Source organism: Lactuca virosa, chromosome 8, assembly GCF_052849685.1.
Source record: "Lactuca virosa cultivar CGN04683 chromosome 8, Lactuca_virosa_CGN04683_v6, whole genome shotgun sequence".
NCBI lineage: Eukaryota > Viridiplantae > Streptophyta > Magnoliopsida > Asterales > Asteraceae > Lactuca > Lactuca virosa.
Window position 1 is genome coordinate 120,223,638 of NC_136433.1, and position 21,276 is coordinate 120,244,913.

Sequence of the window (21,276 nt, forward strand, 5' to 3'; positions counted from 1 at the left end):
GCATTTAAAAAACATTACAAACTAATGCAAGCTAAAGTTGTGTTATGAAGCTAAAAAAACCCTATTAATTTTAGTTTTTTCTACTCTTAATTTGATGGTATCCTAGAAATTAATTTTCATTGATTAAATGTGTATACCAACAAATGCATTATCATTACAAAATCATTAACCCAATATAATAAAAACTTGATTTTTGTAAGAAATACTTTTAAAATTTATTTAACATAATATTATAAAACTTGATTTTAGTTACATATACTTTTAAAATTTATTTTATTGGAACGTCGTCTCTAATGTTCAACAAACTATGGGGAGGAAACCGTAATTTAGCCAAACTAATAAAATGGTGATTATTATTTGTTAATTGTTTGCTTTGACTTATTTACTGATGTTCAAAGTATTTAATATGACATGTGGCTTTGACATTTTTACGCTTCCAAACCCCCTACAAACGAACAAACACAACTTCCAGTCTTCCACCACCAAGGGTATTTTAGTAACTTAACAAGAGCAAATTCACCCCGCCAATTGAAAACACATTTGAATTTTGAAAACTTACACTGAAATTTCAGTCTCGTGCTCGACAATTAAAAATTATTCAAAAATAATTTTCGCATTTCGGAATGGAAAATGCTTTTGGGTTATATAAACCGCCCGATTTTCATTTCAAAATTCGCCATTTTCGCCTCTTCCAAAGCTCTCTTTCTCTTTCAGTTCATCCACGGCGTCTTCAAAAGTAGGGGGTCGCCTCCATTGTTGTTTCATCTGAGCACCTTCAACATTTCTTACCCCCAATACACCAGTTATCAGGTAAACATTATTCATTTTCAACTCAACAATTTATCATCTAGGTCAATGAGAAATGGAATCTTTTCGTCTAAATCTACCTAGGTTTCCATAGTATCCCATTTCCGGCGAAACATCTGAATAGTGAAAGTAGTAATTGGTTTCAAATTGTGAATAGATCTTACGTCGATGAAATGTGATTTTATATCCCATTTCTGTCGTAGATTCTCGTGAATAGTTAGTTGATCTATAATCGATTTTGTTATGCAGATTAAAATATTAAAAATGCCGGAAGCAAGAGACCGATTAGCGAGGCCAAACAACGGAGTTGCAGAGATATACCGTATTCGTCGGGGTTCGGTCGATAGCTTAGGGATTCTTCCGGACGATGGTGATAATGAGAGGGGTTTTAACCGGACTCCTTTCAGGTGGGGTGCGACGCCGTTGACTGGTGGGACTTCAGGTCAACCGATGGATGGGGCCCCTTCTACTCGAACCATTACCGGTGCCGCCGCTAGAGGAGGTGGTGCTGGGAGGGGTCTTTTTGGAACACCGGGGACGGTTTATCGGCGTGGTAGCCGGAATCAGAACACGCCGCCGTCAGGTAGCACTGTCCGACGAGGTAGAGGAAGACGTCCTGGATCTCAGAGCGTGTTACCTTCTTGGTATCCACGTACTCCTCTCGGTGACATCACTCATGTCGTTCGGGTATGATTCTCTTAACACAATTAATATCTTATTCTTAATCAAGACATCAAATCGATAGATTGCGGTTATATGTTTCCATGTAGATCTGGATTTTGTAAAACCTTCCTTCGATTATGTCCCTTAATTCCTTTCAATGGCTTCCAATTAGCATTTCTTGATTTATTTCTTGATCAATGTCGCCAGTTATTGGATTGCACAGAAACATGGTATTGATTATATGATGAATTCGTTACACAGGCCATTGAGAGAAGAAGAGCGCATTTGGTAGATGGCGGAGGTCAAGTTTTGGGGAGCCCAACCCCAATAAGGATTGATCATCAACCTGCTGTTCATGATCCTTCACCATTAGGTGCTCACCTCGAGCACGAGCTTTCTTTAGTGACCCCAAACCCCAAATTAGCAACGAAGACATTCAGACCACCGCCATTGAAGATATTTACAGACGTTACAAATCAAGATGGCGGAGATTCAGAGTTCCTGACACCCCAAAAGAAGCTGCTAAACTCCATTGACATTGTTGAGAAGGTGGTGATGGAGGAATTGCACAGATTGAAGAGAACCCCAACTGCTAAAAAAGCTGAAAGGGAGAAAAGGGTCAGGACTTTGATGTCAATGCGTTAGATGGCGGAATCTTTTTGTAGAATCTTTCTTAGATTCAGTATGTTGTTAAAGAAGAAGGCTCTACTCTCGTTGAGCACCATGAGGATCGGTGAGGTATGTTTTGATAGATCATCCACTGATGATTGGGCTCGTAGTATACTACTGGTTTTGTTATCCTTTTTGCTTGAAAGGTTAAATTTTCCTCCTTTTGTTTTTGGTATAGACATCAGAATCAGATGAACTGCTGACGATATTTCTTGTATCCACAGGCGTTTACTTTTTGTAATAGAGTTGTTCAAAACTATTGATTCGAGTAATAGAATTTTTGGCACAGTTTAATGGTCATAAAAATTTGATATATTTGTCTTTTCCACGGTCCTATTTGTCACATTGTTTTTTGTTATAGATAATTATAATCAAAATAAGCTGAGGAGTGATCACAAAAGACACCAAATAGACGGGTCTCTAAGAGCATTGGGTATTGGCCGGTGTTATAATGCCATCTTACATGCCACATCAACCTTAACACCACCATAACACCATGTAGGAAATGGTGTTCCAATGTTATAACTTGTTAAGAGGTAGAAAAATGTAGAGAGAGAGAGAGAGGAGGAAGAAAAATGATTTTGATTGGTTGTTATTCCCGTTTCAATAAGTTGTGACGAGCACGAAAAGTGCCATAACGAGAAGAAACGAGAAGGGGGGGCGGTGTTCCGGTTGCTTCTCGTTGTTGGCCCATACCGCATCGTCTAAAATAGTTGTTCTATATTAAAGGTTTATGACAAAATACAAGGTTTTCAAAACTGGACGGTAGATCAAACCGATTTTCTTACCGGTTTGATGGTTTAATTGGTCCAACCGATCTCAAAAACCGGAAAAGTTAGATAATGTTATAATTATATTATTATTAATTTTAATTATATAAAAGAATGAATAAAATAATATTTTTTTTAAATTTACCGCTTTTTACCGGTTCAATCGAATAGGGTTTTTAAAGTATAAACTATATAGTGTATTTAAAAACTAGGTAAAACCTGTGTATTATATGAGTTGATTAAAAAAAATAAAATATTAAAATATAAATAATAATTATTTTTTAAAATAAAATTTTGAAATAAAGAATGAAAGAACATAATAATTGCAATTTAGTATAATATTTATTACATTTGATACTTTATATATATAAGTATAAGTATTATGTGGTTTTTTAATTTTAAAAATTGGAAAAACCAAAAATTGACATGTGAATATTATTTGTTTAAAAAATATCATAAAATGACAAGTGTCAAAAGTCATTATAGTTTGACATGTGTCAAAATTATCTTAATTTATTATAGTAGATTTATTTATTATAGTAAATATATAACTTTTTTTTATTAAAATTCTAAATGGGTTGGCAGGTCAACCAATATATTTTTTGAGAAACTTATATATGACTTGTTTAATAAACTAGTTGACGGGTTGAAAAACTTAACCCAAACCCGTTTATTTCGTATCGTGTCGTGGGTCGTGTCGAGAATTGCCAGACCTAATAAGAATCGGTTTCTGGTTTTCGGTTGAACCGGTCGGTCCGGTCCGGTTTTCAAAATATGGACAATATGACTGTGTATATTAGGAATGGGGTGTTAACCATGTTATGACAAAATGATTGTGTATGTTAGTTTGTTAGAACCTAGGTGTGAGACTTTTGTATTATAAAAATTGATTAAAAAAGGGATAGTGACTTTAAAGGGTAATATATTTTTCGATTTGTGCACATTTGAACACTGAGTTTTTTTTTTGTCTACATTTACCCTTCAACTTGTTAAACTGTACACATTCAGTCCTTATGAGCAGCTACTCCATGTTAGCCGATAAAAATAACTTAATAGGGTAATATATTTTTCATTTTGTACACATTTAATCCTTAATATTTTTGTACACATTTAGTCCTTAATATTTTTTTATTGTAAAATAAGTCATTTTTGTTTTTGTACTCATTCAATATTTATGAATGATTTCTTTAGGTTTCACACGACATCTTACGTGGGACAATCATTAATGAAATATTTGGGGTTGTTGATGGTTATGTCCATCGCGATCTCGACTACTTGGTTGCTTAGGTCATGTGTTCTGAACATCATAACTTCTGCATACGATCTCGGATTTTAACGATCATTATATCCACACGTTCATCTTTTAATCTACTACAACTTTCGTTTAGATTAGTTAAAAAGTAATATATATTTACTTACGATCTTTATATCCATAAGTTTTTTATGAATACATGTATGAATGTTTTTTTTTATTTTTATAAAATCGTAAATAAAAATATGTTACATTTTAACGGGAGTAATCTTAACGAAAGTTATAGTAGACTCAAAAAACGAATACATGGATATAAAGGTCGTTAAAATATGATATCGAATAAAGAAGTTACGATGTTTAGAACACAAGTCCTAAGTCAAACCAGAAGATCTACGCAACTAATCAATCGAGATCGCGATAAACATAAGCATCAACAACCCCAAATACCTCATTAATGATTGTCACATGTAAAGATGTCGTGAGAAAACCTAAAAAAATCATACATAAGTACTGAATGAGTACAAAAACAAAAGACTTATTTTGAAACAAAAAAATATTAATGAGTAAAAATGTGTACAAAAATATTAAGGACTAAATGTGTGTAAAATAAAAAATATATTACCATATTAAGTCATTTTTCCCGGCTAACCTGGAGTAACCGGTCATAAGGACTGAATGTGTACAGTTTAACAAGTTGAAGGGGTAAATGTGGACGAAAAAGAAACTCAGTGACCAAATATGTACAAAAATATATTACCCTTTGAAGTCATTATCCCTTAAAAAAAAGTTAAATATTAATGTGTAAACTTTAAGCAATTTATAAAAGTAAAGTTTTGAAAGAAATACAATCGAAATGATGAATAAGTAAGTAATTTAATATATGATAATAAAAAACATAGGGACTATAAAAATTATAATTATTATTCATAAATCTGCAAATTATTATTTTTGAACAATATTGATTGTTTTATTTGTAAGTTTGCTTATCGTAACTTTTTTGCAACACTATTTTTTTGTTCTATGGTGATGTTCTTTGATGAATTACCCAATATGATTCATAATAGGAAGAAAATCCAACGGGACAAAATTCACTTCTTAGTGTTCAACTAGTTTTGCCCTTTTGGTTTTGGGAATTTGACTTATTAAGGTAATTAAGTATTTCAAATGTTCACATATGGGTAATATTGTTTTTTTGTACTCATTTACCCAATTAACTTTTTTCATCCGTTCAAAAATAACCAACATTACCGGCTATTACCTGTTTTAGTCGGTAACATTGATTTAGCTGGGTTGAAAACATTACGTGGAATCTTACGTGGCCATTACACCCCTTTCTCATTTAATTAGGGTTCGTCATCGTCAGCTAACACACCTCGATTACCTTCTTATGTGAGAAATCAATCGATACATCAAATCGACGATTAGGGCTTGAAATTGAAGTTGGAATTGAAGTCGACTGCTAGCATGGCATCCTCATCCACAGGTATGTATGTATCTATAGATTTTCATTACAATGGATTCTTTTCGCCAAACCCATTGGTGTACTTAGACCCCGTAAAAACAAATGTACGTGATGTGGATTTTGGGGGATTTACGTATAAAGAGTTTCTTTTGTGGCTTACGAAATTAACCAATGGAGCCTGTGATAATGTCTACTACTGTATGAGAAAGGAAAGCTTGTGTGAGGGTATTAGAAGAATCGCCTGTGATGCTGATTATTGGGAGTTTGTGGAAACTGTTTATAGTCTGGAGAGTGATAGTCTTCAGAGTGAGTTAGATGTGTACATTGACCACCGAAATGAACCAGTTCTTGATTGGGCTGATAACGAGTTATTAGCAGATGGTAAAGGGTATGAGTCGGATTATATGGATGAAGAGGATGACAAGGATTCTGAAGTGACAATGACAATGGAATATGAACATGAATGGGATGATGAAGAGGAACATACTTTTGATAAAACTGTTGGAACCACATATTTCTCAAAGTTTTATGTATGTTTCAAAGGATTGAAGGATGGATGGATTGAAGGTTGTAGGAGGGTAATTGGACTAGATGGTTGCTTCCTAAAGGGCATATGTAGAGGTCAGTTGCTCTCTGCTATAGGTAGAGATGCAAATAACCATATATATCCCATTGCTTGGGCTGTTGTATCAGTGGAAAGTAAAGAAACATGGAAGTGGTTTATTGACCTTCTAATTGAGGACCTTGGAATGGGAGTTGGGCATGGACTAACCTTGATATCAGACCAACACAAATTAATCAATTTCTATTATTTCCATCTTTATTTTAGCTTATGTTATGTTTTTGTTGTTTAAGTTTTGTGTCTATTGCTAACAGGGATTACTTGAGGCTGTGAAGGAAAGGGTCCCAGCAGCAGAGCATAGGCAATGTACTAGGCACATATGTGCTAACTTCATGAAAAGGTTTAAGGGCCAACTGTTTAGAAAGCTTTTCTGGTATGCTGCTGCAGCTACTACCCCTGCAAAATTTGAACAACACATGAATGAAATCAAGAAATTAGAGCCACTATCTTATGGCCATTTGATGGAAAGGGACCCTAAAACTTGGAGTAAAGCATTTTTTCAGACTGATAGGGCTTGTGATGCATATGAAAATGGTATATCTGAGAGTTTCAACTCTGTGATTGAAGTTGCCAGGAAGAGACCACTAATCACCATGTTAGAAGAAATTCGAATTTATGTGATGGAGAGGCTTTATAGACAGAAGATTAAGGGGCAATCTTGGGATTTAACCATATGTCCTACCATTATGCTGAAGTTGTCCAAGCTTAAGGATCTTCAAAGGTAAGTGCTTAAAAATGTTTGTCCTTATATATGTTTGTTTTTTAACATGTGTATATGGACAGGTTTTGGAAAGTAATACCATCTGGTTATCAACAGTATGAAGTCAGACTTGGGTATGATGCATATGTTGTGGATATTGGTAGCAGGACATGTGCCTGCAGAACTTGGCAGTTAACAGGTTACCCTTGTGTGCATGGGTATGCTTGCATTGCAAGCCTCAACAGGGATGTAGAGGAGTATGTGTCACCATGGTTTACCACATCAATGTACCTAAACTGTTACAGGTATACCATTAACCCACTAAATGGTAGTGACATGTGGCCTCATGTAGACTACATCAGCCCATTGCCCCCCAAAAGGAGAAGGCTACCAGGAAGACCATCAACAAAAAGGAAAAAAGGATCAGATTGAGAGGGAAAACCAAGGAAAAAAGCATTCAATCACAAAAAGAGGAAGTGTGATGAAATGCAGCATATGTAGGGAAAGTGGGCATAATAGAACAACCTGTCCTCAGAAACCAATTGGGGAATCATCAAATGCAAGTTCAAAGAAAAAGAAATCCAAGAAAGATGGTATGTTTGATATATTTATTTATATATAACTTGTATAACTTAACATATTTGGCATAACTTAACTTTTCAAGTAATGCAAAACATGTAAAGTGATTGTTGCATTTGAAGATAATGCATTGGCACATGAAGTTGATATTGACAGTGACAGTGAAGTTGAAATAGAACCTGAAAGTGATGTTGAGTCTTTTGATCTTGAATTTGAAGATGATGTGCAACCTGAAGTTGAAGATGGAGTAGAACCTGAAGTCCAAGATGGAGTGCAACATGAAGTTCAAGATGAAGTGCAAGCTGAAGTTGAACCTGAAATACATCCTGAAGTTCATGATGCTAACCAAGTTGAAGTTTACCCTGCAGTTCAAGCTGAAGTTGAACCTGAAGTGCAAGTTCAAGTTGAAGATGCTAACCAAATTGTAGTTCAAGATCAAGTGGAAATACCAGCTTTTCAAGTTGTAGTGGGAAAGAGGGCAAGGAAACCTTCAGAAAGAATTACAAAACTGAAGATAAGAAAGATGTGGGAGGGAAAACAGGGAAGCAATGATGACAAACCGTATGAGTTGGATTAACTTTTGGCTTATTGTACTGTTGTTAATGTTTTTGGCATCTTTGACTGGCATCTTTTAACTTTGGAATCTTTTGCACATCTTTGGAATAGCTTAAATGCATGTTTAAGTGTGTAGTGTTTAACTTTTTGCACATCTTTTGGGTGTAATGAATGTCTAACTATGTTATGTAAAACTTTTGACACATCTTTTGAAGTCAATGTTCCCTGGAATGTTTATAATGTATTACCACCTTTTGCACATCTTTCTAATACCATTTGTATTGTTTATAATTTATTACCATCTTTTAGAATATCAATTGTAATCACAATTCCATTACAGTGTAATCACAATTCCATTACATTGTTTGAACAATGTAATTCCAATGATTCACAATAACATTACAAGTTTTGTACACTACCATTCCAATGATTCAATTCCAATGATTCAATTACAATGATTCAATTCCATTACAATGTACAATTCCATTCCAATGATTGAATATAACCTTTTTCATTGAAAACATCACAAAAGCATACATAATTTAGTCATACTACATCATAATACATAATTTAAAACAACATTTTGACATACAAGAGAAACAAGAAAATTAATGCAAGTCTATGTGTAAACAATTTCCAATTGACTTTGTCAAGTTCTTGTTTATTCTTGTTCTTCTCTTCTTCAATCTTCATCCTGCATATGCTGATTTCATTCTCCAAGGTACAAATTTTGAAGGTAAGATTGCAGCTTTCTTCTGCTTTCATCCTGTAATGCCCTCTTCCATCTTTCCTCCCTTCATCCTCATCCAACCATTGCCAAAATTTACAGCTTGGACTTTTTCCATTCTTCAAGAAATTTATAAAAACATGTTAAATTGGAGGATGAAGAAGAAGTAAAAAAATATGAATTACCAGTGAGTTTTGACAAACTCTGAATTTCCTTCCAGGATTGTCTGGGGTTCTTGATGTCTTCACACGAGATGGCAAGTCGCAATCACATGGATGATCTGGTTGCAATTCGTCTTGTCGTTTGGAAGAAAAGGATGAGGAAGAAGATGCCATCGATCGATCTAGGGTTTTAATTAATAAGCAGTCGTATCTCACCCTTCTTATAATGTAAACACTTCTCAATGCCACGTATGTGATGAGTATTGCAGCGTACAAGCCACGTAGATGCCACATCACCCAAAACCTACAATAGCCGGTAAAGTTGGTTATTTGTGAACGAGTGAAACAAGTTAGTTAGGTAAATGAGTACAAAAAAAACAATATTACCCATATGTGAACATTTGAAATACTTAATTACCTTAATAAGTCAAATTCCCTTTGGTTTTCTACCTCAGCTTTATAAGTCTTGAATGTTTCAAAATCCCAATCTTTTGTTTTTTGTAAGGAAACATAAGTATATCTAGATCTATCACACAAATATTTTATATTACTTTATTTAGGGGGCATTTGGGATTGCATATTTAAAACAACTTATGATTGTTTGTAAAAGAGTATATTATCTTAACTGATGTTAAAATGAAGTTTTAAAAATATTTGAATTAGCTTATTTGGTATAAAAAATAAATAAGTCGATAAGTTATTTTAGGTTGTATTTGGCACGTCACAGCTAGCTGATAAGCTAGCTTATTTTTCTAGATTTTTAAGTTGGCGCAAACCAAAAAGTAGGTTATAAACTAGCTTTTATTTTTCAAATATAACCCTTAGTTAATTATAGAAACACATTCTTTTAAATCTCTTTTTATATCATTATATATATATATATATATATATATATATATATATATATATATATTGTAACATTCTGTTTATTTAATAAATAAATTGATAAAAATTGATGAATGAATAATCGCCCTAAAACCAATAATATTTAGCGGAGAGTGGTTTCGGGGAGCCAAATGATATATTTTAGACTTTCGGGGGTTAAAGTGTAATTTCAGGACTTGTTTTGCAAAAGATTTTAGAAGTCAGGGGGTGTTTGGTATTATTTGGGCTTAATATGTAAGGATTTATGGAAGCAGGGGCTGATTGGTAACATTTTGGACTTGATTTGAAAGAGGTTTCAGAAGGCGGGGGCTAAATTGTAAATTTTGGAGTTGGTTTGCAAAGATGTTGATGGGGAGGGACCAATTCTGCCATTATGGCAATATGTTTATGGTGTCGGGTATATAACCCTTAAGGGAACCCTAACCCTAGGAGGAGCAATCAGCCGCCACCACCTTATCTCTCCCGTTTGCGGACGCAAACCTCATTACCCCCCCTCCACCGCCGTTCGTTCCTGTTGAAGCCGGAGAACCACCAAGACACACCGCCGTCACCCCTGTCGCTTTTCGGTTGCGGATGAAGCCGTGAACACTGCAGACGCCATCGAAACGCCACCATTCCCCTTCTGTTCGTCGTCGTTCCGTCGGCGCTGCGTATCGGCTCCGGTGGCGATGCCGTCACCCGTTTCCGATTGAAGACAAGTCGTCGTCGGTTCGTGTGTGTTCGACTCGCATATGTGGACGTGGTCGCTGGTCAATGGACCAAAAGAAACCACCGCCACCACCGTGAGGTGGTGGCTGTCATCGTAATCTGTTGCTGCCGCCACCGTGATCCACCAAGTGGGTGGCTGGAGTGCATCTCGCAAATTTGTAGTGTGTGTTTGTTTATCTAATTATGTATTTTGTCTAGCCGGAAAACCAAGGAAGCCACCGCCACCACCGTGAGGTGGTGGCTGCCGCCATGTGCCATCACCGGCCACCACTAGGGTGGCTGTGTGTATGTGTGTTTGTATTAGTGGGTGTGTGTTATTCGGGTTTTGCCTTGTAATATTGTAACCGATGCAAAATAATGATAAGAAAACCCGTAACCTCCACCGTGAGGTGGTGGCCGCCGCCGTGAGCCGCCGTGTGCCGTCGTTGACCACCACTGCCCGAGGAGGTAGTGGGTGGTGCCCAACTAGCTAAACCATAATGGGCCTAAGGACTTAGCTTTTGGGCCTAATTGGATTGTAATGGGTTAGAAACCCTAATTAGGGTTTAGAAAACCCTAATTTTGGTATTATCGGTTTAGACTTATCGGGACCCGCATTTTGGACCATTGGAGTGAAGATATAACTCAAGCCCGATTTCATTGTATGTTTGGACTTAATGGATTAAGTCCTTAATGGGTTAAATAGGAACACTTAACCCTAATTGTCATTTCATGTGAAAAACCCTAATTGGGTTTGGATGCTTGTTGGGCCATCTATTGGACTAAGCTGCTGTGGGCCTTGGTGGGCCAGTTGGGAACATATTTATGGACTAAGGGAAACTATTGGGCTTCAGGATAATACCCATTAGAGAGGTTTGGGCCCAATTTTGTTGGGCCTTGATTGACTGTTGGGCTTTTGGGCCTTCAGGGTGTGAGTTTGGGCCTTGGTTATGAACCAAGCTAGGTTAGGGGTAAAATGGTCCATTTACCCCAAGTGTAGATGATGGTTGTGTATTGGAACCCAATTATTAATTGGGTGTCGTTTTGATGATTGACAGTTCGGGAACCTATCAACCAACAGCTAGAGTTTTATCCGTTGGAGTTCAGCAGTGTCAGGTTAGTCTCCTCACCATACCAATGGGTCTAAGGCACCAATGCCAACCCATTCAGTTAGTCGTAGTGTTTATTGTAGATTCACTACTGATATGTATGGTATGCATGAATATGTGGTATGCTAGTGATTATGTGGTATGCTATTGACTATGTGGTATGTGTTATGCTAGCTGTCCTTGTGATATTTGCATGGAAGACCATAGGGGGAGCCCATGACACCGGATGTAAGACCATGTGGAGAGCCCATGGCTTTCCTATTAAAGACCATGGGGGGAGCCCATGACACTTGGATGTAAGACCATGTGGAGAGCCCATGACTTTCCTATTGAAGACCATTGGGGGAGCCCATGACACATAAGTGTAAGACCAAGGGAGGAGCCCATGATATCCTGGAGTAAGACCCTGGGGGGAGCCCACGACATCCGTATATGTTTATATGCATGGTTATGTGACTGATATGGTTATGTGATTGATATGGTTATCTGATTGAAATGGTTTATGTAGCTTTTATAGCTAATGTTATGTGGTAGAGATAGCTTTTATAGCTAATGATATGTGGTAGAGATAGCTTGTATAGTTAATATGATATGTGATATGTGGTAGAGATAGCTTGTATAGCTAATGTGATACGTGTTATGTGGATTGTGTGTGGGGTGTGCTCTGGGGAACTCACTAAGCTTTGTGCTTACGGTTTAAAGTTTTGGTTTTAGGTATCATTGATTTGGAAAAAAAAAGCTCGGATTGATCGCAGTGCACACACCTATGATTTCCGCAATGAATGGTTTTGGAAGGAACTCTGATAAATGATTTACTTAACGATGATTTGAAATGTTTGAAATAAATGGTATCAATGTTTTAGCTAAATTAAAAAAGAAATTTTTACCCTTGATTTTTGGGTCGTTACATATATATATATATATATATATATATATATATATATATATATATATATATAGATCCTGTAAGAAATTTTTTTTGGTAGGAAGGTAGAAAGTTTTTTTTCTACATATTTTTTTGACGAACAAAACAAATGAATCACTAGATGAATCAAAAATAACATGATTCACAAAAAAAAAAAATTCTCAAAAAAATATCTCGATGATTCATTTATACAATGATTTTGTTGTTATTCACTAAAATTGTCATAAAAGTGAATTTTTTCTTAATTTACACTAAAAATGAATCATGAAAATGTTTTTTTTGGGAATTTTTTCTTGTGAATCATCTAACTTTTGAATCATCTAATGATTCATTTTGTTTGTTTGCTAAAAAAATATGTAGAAAAAAAACTTATTACCCTCCTACCAAAATTTTTCCTTCTTATTTGATATTGACTCTTTCTCTCTCTCTCTCTCTATATATATATATATATATATATATATATATATATATATATATATATATATATATATATATAGTTAGGTTCATATATAAACCTTAATTATTGTATGAATGTATAACCAATTCTGAGCTAATTATTTAATAAAGATAATTTCATAATTTTGCTAATTAAATTAATTGCTATCTAAAACTAAATCCTTATAATTATGGTAACTAATTAAACTTCCAAGATTATAATTTTGGAAAATGATGATCATGCCTGCATCAAAAGAAACTAATGGTGGCGACATATCTTTTTTAGTCAATGACGTTAAAAGAAAATTTGGAATATTTTATATTTTCCAGATTGTTTAAGAATATATTTTTTTTCAATACAGAGAATATCTTCAATATTATTACTTTAGAATGTCTGATAACATATTGATTTTTTTTAACTTTGTTGTTTTTTTACACACAATGCATTATTCTTCCGGAATGTATTAATCTTCCAGAATACATATGTATAGTTACGTATTTACTTCTTTTTCTCAAGAAAATATTGGCTAAGTGGCTCAAATACATTTATCAATTAATCGGTTCTTAAAGAATTAACTTTTATTCTTGGAGAATGAATTCTGATTCTTCAAGAATGTTTTAGGAGAATGTCATTCTTAACCATTCTTGTCAATAAGCATCTAGCTTCACGTAACCAAATTGATTCTTTATCATTCTAAAAAATGTTTATTTAACTAAAAAATTAAATATGAATCATTCTAAAAAATGTTTATTTAACTATAAAAATTGATTTTTAATCATTCTCAAAAATCAATATTTAATATTCTTTAAGAATGTTTCTAATAACGGATCATTTGAAAATTTGAGGAAGCGATACGTTTAAATTGTTTATTTTTCTTATAAAGTGTGTAATTTACAAAAATGTTTATCTAAATATTTATTTGTTTAATTTTTTTATTAATTGATTTGACTTATTTACCTAGAATGTAGTTAATTCCATTTCTCTCTTTTAATAAATTATCATACTTGCCATTATTATATATATATTAAAGTTGTGGAAGAAAGGAATAGTAAACTTGACATACTTTGTCCAGGTTTGGTCCCTTGATTTACATATCCGGTCCCTGTACTTCTTTAATTAATTTATTTATGTCCTTTTGTTTGTGTTCCATTCAACTTCCCATTTTTTTTGGCAGAATTGGTCCCTGTATTATTGTTGGAAGTTAGGAATACTAAATTTGGATGTTTTTTTGGCAACTTTGCTCATTATTCTTTACCAATTTTGACACTTTTGGTAATTGCAATCAATATTTTTACACTTTTTTGGAACCTTTTAATATTTAAAGTTTGGCCACAAAACTTTAACGGTTTGACAACTTTGATCCCTTTTCTAAAAAGTTGCTAATTCCTACCCCTTTAATTCTTTAGCCATTTTCACACTTCTGGTCCTTGCAGTCAAAACTTTTACATTTTTTGTCCGGGGCAAAGCCCGGACTTTTCATCCTTGCACTTTCTATGTCTGTCATATTTATCAATTCGGAAACAACATTGAAAGCTTCTGGTCCCGCGTAGCGGGGGTAACCTTTCTAGTTATAATTAATTAAGTGTAACTATATAATGAGTGCTAGGCTAGTCCATGTTAATAAAATGTTTATTTTTTATTTTTTTATTATTATTTTTTTTAGAACGACAAATCTACACTACTTCTAAACTACTCCTAATACCACCTATGTCTCCAATGAGACTTGAACCCTCAACCTCTAGGAGAGAGGGCAACACCCGGTACCGCTGAGCTAGAAGCCCTTTGGTAGTAAACAAATCTTTTGTTTTATATAAGTAAAGATAAGTATATCTATCATCCATGAAAGTTATGAAATATTGATTTCCACCTCTAGTTAGTTAGCCGTTTAATTCACATGTACAATGCACTAATTCAAGAATTTATGTTTCTCTATTAACCTTAGGAAAAGTTTTATTATTATTATTATTATTATTATTATTATTTTAAATTTTCTTTTTTTTATAGCTTGGATACATATTTCATATTTATCTTTATGTTTACCACTATATGATATAGTTCCTTATTAGACATATCTTTCATAGTCATATAGTTTATGTGTTGTTTACGATTATACCACAATTTAAAAGTAGAACATTCAATATTGAAATTTGAAACAAAATAATAATCAACAAAGTATGCAAAAGTAGTACCTTTGTTGATAATAAGTTTGAACATGCCATTACAAGCAGACGCTCTTCCATCAAATATATTGTTCTTTAATAGAACCTTATGATCATATTCTATCATAGCCCTTATCTCACCCTTAGAAATTTCAAAACCAAAAACAAGCTTCTTTCTAAGATTAGGAACGTGAAGAGCATCCTTAAGGGTTAGTTTCTTTCTATAGTGAATTCGATTTCAACATTCCCTATTGTAGTAATATTTAGTGTGTGATGATCGCCCATCATTACTCCATAAACAACATTTGTTTCTTCATATGATTTGAATAAATCTTTGTTATTGCAAACATGTGAGGTTTCTCCAGAATCACATCACCAATCATTTGTGATTGTCACACTAACCACGTGCAGTTCTTGAATCATTCCATCAGTTACTTAAGAAACCATGACTATAATTCTAGCAATATCATCTTGTTCCACCATGTTTGTATTATCATTGCCTCTTTAGTCTTCTTGTTTGAATTCTGCTTCTTATTCTTTGGACAATAATGTTTTATATGCCCATTTTCTTTGTAAGGGTAACGCATAATTTTAGACAACGACTACTTGCGTTTATGGATTATGTTGCGAGAATCAAATTATCCTTCTTTTTTCTTGTTTTGTGATTTTCGAGAATCAACACAAACAAAATTTTAATTTGATGCACAATTTAGATTCTTTTCACACAAGCACAATTTAGATTCTTTGCACACATCAGTTTCTTCCTATAACTGCATTTGTCACGAAAGGGGTAACTTTGCAATTATCACCCTAAACGTCATGGTAATTCATGGTGGATTCAAAGAAATTAATCTTAGGCACCAAAACAAGAAATTTGTGAACTTGATCAAGAATAGAGTCTTGGTCGTTCATGGTGAATCAAAAGAAATTAAAAATGATAAACTTATATCCCCTTGTTTTTTGTTTTTTGTTTTTTGTTTTTTTTGTTTTTTGTTTTTTTGTTTTTTGTTTTGTTTTTACGAGTTGTGCATTGTCTCTAGAGCACGTCAACTTTCTTTTGCATATATCAATGTTTCAGGACATCCCCTCTGAGTGTGTTAGTTAGCATGTATAACAAAAAAAACATATCACATATGTATGTTTTTTTTTTTGAACTTTTGCATCATCAATCTCAATGATCACCCTAGACCATTGTGAACAATATCTACATGTTGAGTTAGAGGTTTATTAATGATTCTTTGAAAATTATATATTCAACCTACTTTGCTTCGTAGTTTCAGATTTCTTTTGTACGTTGGTGTATGGGTTAGTTAAATTGGTTTTATATGTGAAATCACCTAATCAAGGTACATGGAGTAGAATAACCTTTTGTCATTGTGTCAAATTGGAATAAATAAAAATAGGTTGCTATAATACATAAATAAATAAAAGCGTTTGCTATTTCTTTCATTAAGCTTTATATTGTAATTGTGTGGTTAACAGTTGTAACAAGATCACATTATAGAAATATATTATCTCCATTGGCAACAAATGTTAAGTTTTGAAATGGATAACTTTTGTTAGGGTAGGGACATGCGTGTGATAACATTTTAAAATCGTATCAATTTGAATTATAATATTTTTGATTATATCGTTTTACAAATTAATGAATTTATTTAAAAAAATGAAAAGAAAAACAGAAGTAACTTTTCCAAAGCGACTATATAAAAAAATCATATTATTTTAAATCATATTATTTTATATCAAATTAATGGTTGAACATATATATTGAATTATATAATATTTTTGGGTTTAGATGAAGCCAATGTGAATTTTCCAAAACACCCATATAAAAATGCAATATTGTTTAATCTTCAAACAATAAAATACTGTTCTTTCTTGGTTTATATCTATGACGATTCCTCTTGTTTCTAACAACTAACAATACAAGGATGTTCTTTCTTGGTATATATAAGGCACACAAACATTTATATATATCCATCATCTGAATCAATCATTTTCGACCTTTTTTTTTCCACCAATGGTTGACATCTATAGCTACTTCATACTCTTACTCATTTCGTTTATCTCCATTCTATTCATCCGATCCTACTATGCATCTTCCCTGTGCAAATCCCGGCTTCTGCCGAGCCCTTTGGCCCTTCCGATCATCGGACACCTCCACCTCCTTGCTCCAATCCCTCACCAAGCTTTACACAAGCTCTCCACTAGATATGGTCCAGTATTCCGATTCTTACTTGGATCAGTACCTTGTGTTGCTGTTTCTTCACCGGAAATGGCAAAAGAATTCCTTAGAACATACGAAGCTTCCTTCTTAGATCGACCCAGAAACACCACAACAGTCTACTTGACCTACGGGTCAAAAGATTTCATGTTTGCTCCTTATGGATCCTACTGGAAACTCATGAAGAAACTGATTATGTCCGAGCTCTTAAACAGTAGAACACTCGATTTACTTCTTCCTGTGCGACAAGACGAGATTAATCGGTTCATGAACATGTTATCACAAAAGGCAAAACTTGGTCTGCCTGTGGATCTTAAAGACGAGCTTTTCAAGTTGACAAACAACGTGATTTCAAGAATGATTGTGAGCGAAAGGTGTTCGGAGGATGAAAACGAAGCATCTGATATGATGAAGCTGGTTACCGAGATAACAGAGATTACCGGTAGATTTAACCTCGCAGATTACATCTGGTTCTGTAAGAATCTTGATTTACAAGGGTTTGGAAAACGTTTAAAGGAGCTACACCCACTTTACGATAAATTGATAGAAAGGATCATACGTGAACATGAAGAAGAAAGGAGGAAGAAGAAGGACAAAGATGAAGTGAAGGACCTTCTGGACATTCTACTCAATGTTTCAGAAGATGATTCCATGGAGATGAAAGTGAGCAGAGAAAACATTAAAGCCTTTATTCTGGTAATTACTCTTTTAGTTAATCCTTTAACACCGACAATTAATGAAAATCTTAAAAGACTGACTTAACCTTTGTTTTGTCAAAGAACTTATTCGTTGCAGGATCAGACTCATCCGCACTTACTATAGAATGGGGTTTAGCCGAACTAATCAACCATCCCAGAGTAATGAAAAAAGCAATAGAAGAAATAGATAGAGTTGTCGGAAAAAACCGAATACTAGAAGAATCTGACATACCGAATCTTCCATACCTCCAAGCAATCGTGAAGGAAACCCTAAGGTTACACCCCACGGCCCCAATAATCCCAAGAACATCAACTGAAGATTGCATAGTCGGAGGCTACCATATTCCTTCAAAAACTACTGTTTTTGTAAATGTTTGGGGCCTTGGTAGGGATCCGGAGAATTGGGAGGACCCACTGGAGTTCAATCCTGAAAGGTTTGAAGGGAGTCAGGTGGATGTTAGAGGACAACACTTCCAGATGTTGCCGTTTGGGAGCGGGAGACGAATGTGTCCTGGGATGTCTTTAGCGATGCAAATCGCACAGGTGGCTTTGGGTGCGATGGTTCAACGCTTCGAGTGGAAGGCTGGTCAAGACGGGGATATGGCTCGTGTTGATATGGAAGAGGGACCTGGGATAACACTTCCTAGAGCTAATCCTTTGGTGTGTATTCCTGTGGCTAAACTTCATTCAATCAACCCATCTTAAAAATAACATGTTATGTCGATAATATATATATATATATATATATATATATATATATATATATATATATATATATATATATATATATATATATATATATATATATATATATATCATATTAGCTCTCTTAATTAATGTCATTGTAATTTGTCAACCTACTGATTTTCTATTTCAAAGTTCAAATTTTAAATTTTCCACTCTAATTACATTAAATAACTAGTTGTTAGACATATGTATTACATGAGTTAATTTAAAAAAAAAATTAAATATAAATATCAAAATATTTGAAAACTTTGAATTTATAAAAAAATAAGAAAAATAATGAATTATTATAATGAAAATATTTTTTATCTTTTAAATTTAAATAAAGAAAAGAAACTAATGAGCTTTAGTTTTAGGAATTTTGAAATTAAAAGGTAAGTTTATTAATGAAATTGATATCTATTTATTACTATATTTGTTGCAATTGTTACATTAAAATATTATGTGAAATTTAATAAAATAGAAAAACTCATAAAATGACATGTGGAAAAAAAATTAATTCAAAATAACCACAAAATGACATTTGACAAATTAAATGAGAGTTTGACAAGTGACAAAAAAACCTTCATTTATTAGAGAGGATAACATTAGAATAAAAATTAAAATAAAATTAATACATATTATAAGATCACGTATTTATTTAAATCAACGATTATAATTTTATATAACTAAAAAAAATATGTTAATTAATAATTTATTTAAAATAACTTATTAATAATTTTGAGTTTTTACTATGAAAGTTTGATTAATTTTGTTACCATGATTTCCAAGGGTTATAAACTAGTTTTTTGTTAAAGATAATTGCAATATAGAACCAAAAACAAACTTGTGAAATACTTCCAAATATAAGATTAATTACATGTCATTTTAAGTAAAAATTAAAGAAACTGAAATACGTATATCAAAAAAATGGAAAAACACATAAAAACCAGTAAAGTTTCGCCCAAATCCGGTTTAACCATCCAATTTTATTTTGTTCTACAGAAACCACCGGAAAAAAACTTCAACAAAACCACTTTCACCTATTGGTGCCGATTAAACATTTTTATTAGGTGAAAAATAAATCATCCTTTTCTGTTTCTATGTTGTTTATGACAAAATGCATACATCTCAATGTTTTGGTTGATTCAGATTTTAAATATTTCTTTATTCTTGGTACCATGTGCATAAAATACAAAACATAGAAAATAGTAGAATTGGTAAAAAGTCATTAACATAACACCAAACAACTTTGATATGCTTTTAATGTTTACAAAAAAGGTCAAAAGTAAAAAAGTAGATGCATAAACTCTGCGGGTGAGTTTTTCAATTAAGGGCATTTAACAGTCAAGAAGGCCAACAAAATAAGATCAAAAAGGGGTATAAATCTGTCCACCAAACCCTATCTACCCACCATACAAATTCCTTCATATCTATTCAAGGTCTAAAGGAGTCACTAGAGCAGATCCTTTTGATAACTTTGATAGCGTTGTGTCCATAATTTTTTTTTATAGAAAGTAAGATACTAGAAAATAATATACCATGGGCTTGGGTACTCAGTTGTTTCTTCTATTGGTAGCTTTTCTTCCACATGCTTGTTCAACGTTTCTTCTTGCATATAATTTTTTAATCTATCTTCAACTATTCAGACTTTGCTCCTCTTTCCCCTCTCTAGACCTCCCTCCTCTTGACCCTCTCCTGGGTTGCTCTACTCGATCTGCAGTTCGTGGCCTACCTATTTTTTCTTCTCCTTTGGTGGTAAAACTTGTTTTGGATTTTTACAAGATTTACTATCCCGCCCTCTTTCCAAACAAGGTCAAAATCATGAAGAAATGAAATCAAACTTATTCATGGGACCAAAGACTCCAAGAAACTCCAGATCTACAACATATAACACCAAAAGGACCTCAAGGATCCATAAAGTTGCCAACTTTATGGGATCTATTCCTCCTGACTTCAATAAAATTAAGAAAAGGGACAAAGAACTTAGATCTAGAAACATGCAACCAAAAACCTTGAATCTTGGACACTTACAAAAGTCCAAAATATGCACAAGAGGACGATGATGATGTTTTCTTGCTGGATCGACACACTAGAACACCTTCTTCTTCTTCTTCTTCTTCTTCTTCTTCTTCTTCTTCTTCTTCTTCTTCTTATTCTTCTTCTTCTTCTTCTTCTTCTTCTTCTTCTTCTTCTTCGTCTTCTTCTTCGTCTTCTTCTTCTTCTTCTTCTTCTTCTTCTTCAAGTTACCAAAAACACGAAAATGAGCCAAGAATCACCAAGAGGGATTAGGGTTAGGGTTTCTTAGGTTTGAGGGTGATGGAGGCTGAAAATGAAACCCTAAATATGAGATTAGGGGTTTAAATACAAAGGAAAACCCTAAAAATCATGGGCCTGGGCTGCAGCCCTTGCTACGTCGTGACCATACTCATGTCACGTCGTGGCCTTCTTCCGAATGTGCGT

General features: G+C 33.8%; 2 protein-coding genes across 2 annotated transcripts; both read left to right on the forward strand.

Moving 5' to 3' along the window:
- Positions 1 to 659: 659 nt before the first annotated feature.
- On the forward strand, positions 660 to 2,454 carry LOC145128731 (protein POLYCHOME-like). The gene is made up of 3 exons (XM_079063536.1): positions 660 to 810; positions 1,057 to 1,494; positions 1,732 to 2,454. Exons 2-3 carry the CDS (start codon positions 1,072 to 1,074, stop codon positions 2,113 to 2,115), a joined length of 807 nt encoding a protein of 268 aa, XP_078919662.1. The 5' UTR covers positions 660 to 810; positions 1,057 to 1,071; the 3' UTR covers positions 2,116 to 2,454.
- A 14,646-nt stretch (positions 2,455 to 17,100) lies between these two features.
- Positions 17,101 to 18,809, forward strand: LOC145134059 (cytochrome P450 93A3-like). Its single transcript, XM_079068981.1, has 2 exons — positions 17,101 to 18,088; positions 18,172 to 18,809. The coding sequence occupies exons 1-2, from the start codon at positions 17,189 to 17,191 to the stop codon at positions 18,793 to 18,795; spliced, it is 1,524 nt and encodes a 507-aa protein (XP_078925107.1). The 5' UTR covers positions 17,101 to 17,188; the 3' UTR covers positions 18,796 to 18,809.
- The last annotated feature ends 2,467 nt before the right edge of the window (positions 18,810 to 21,276 follow it).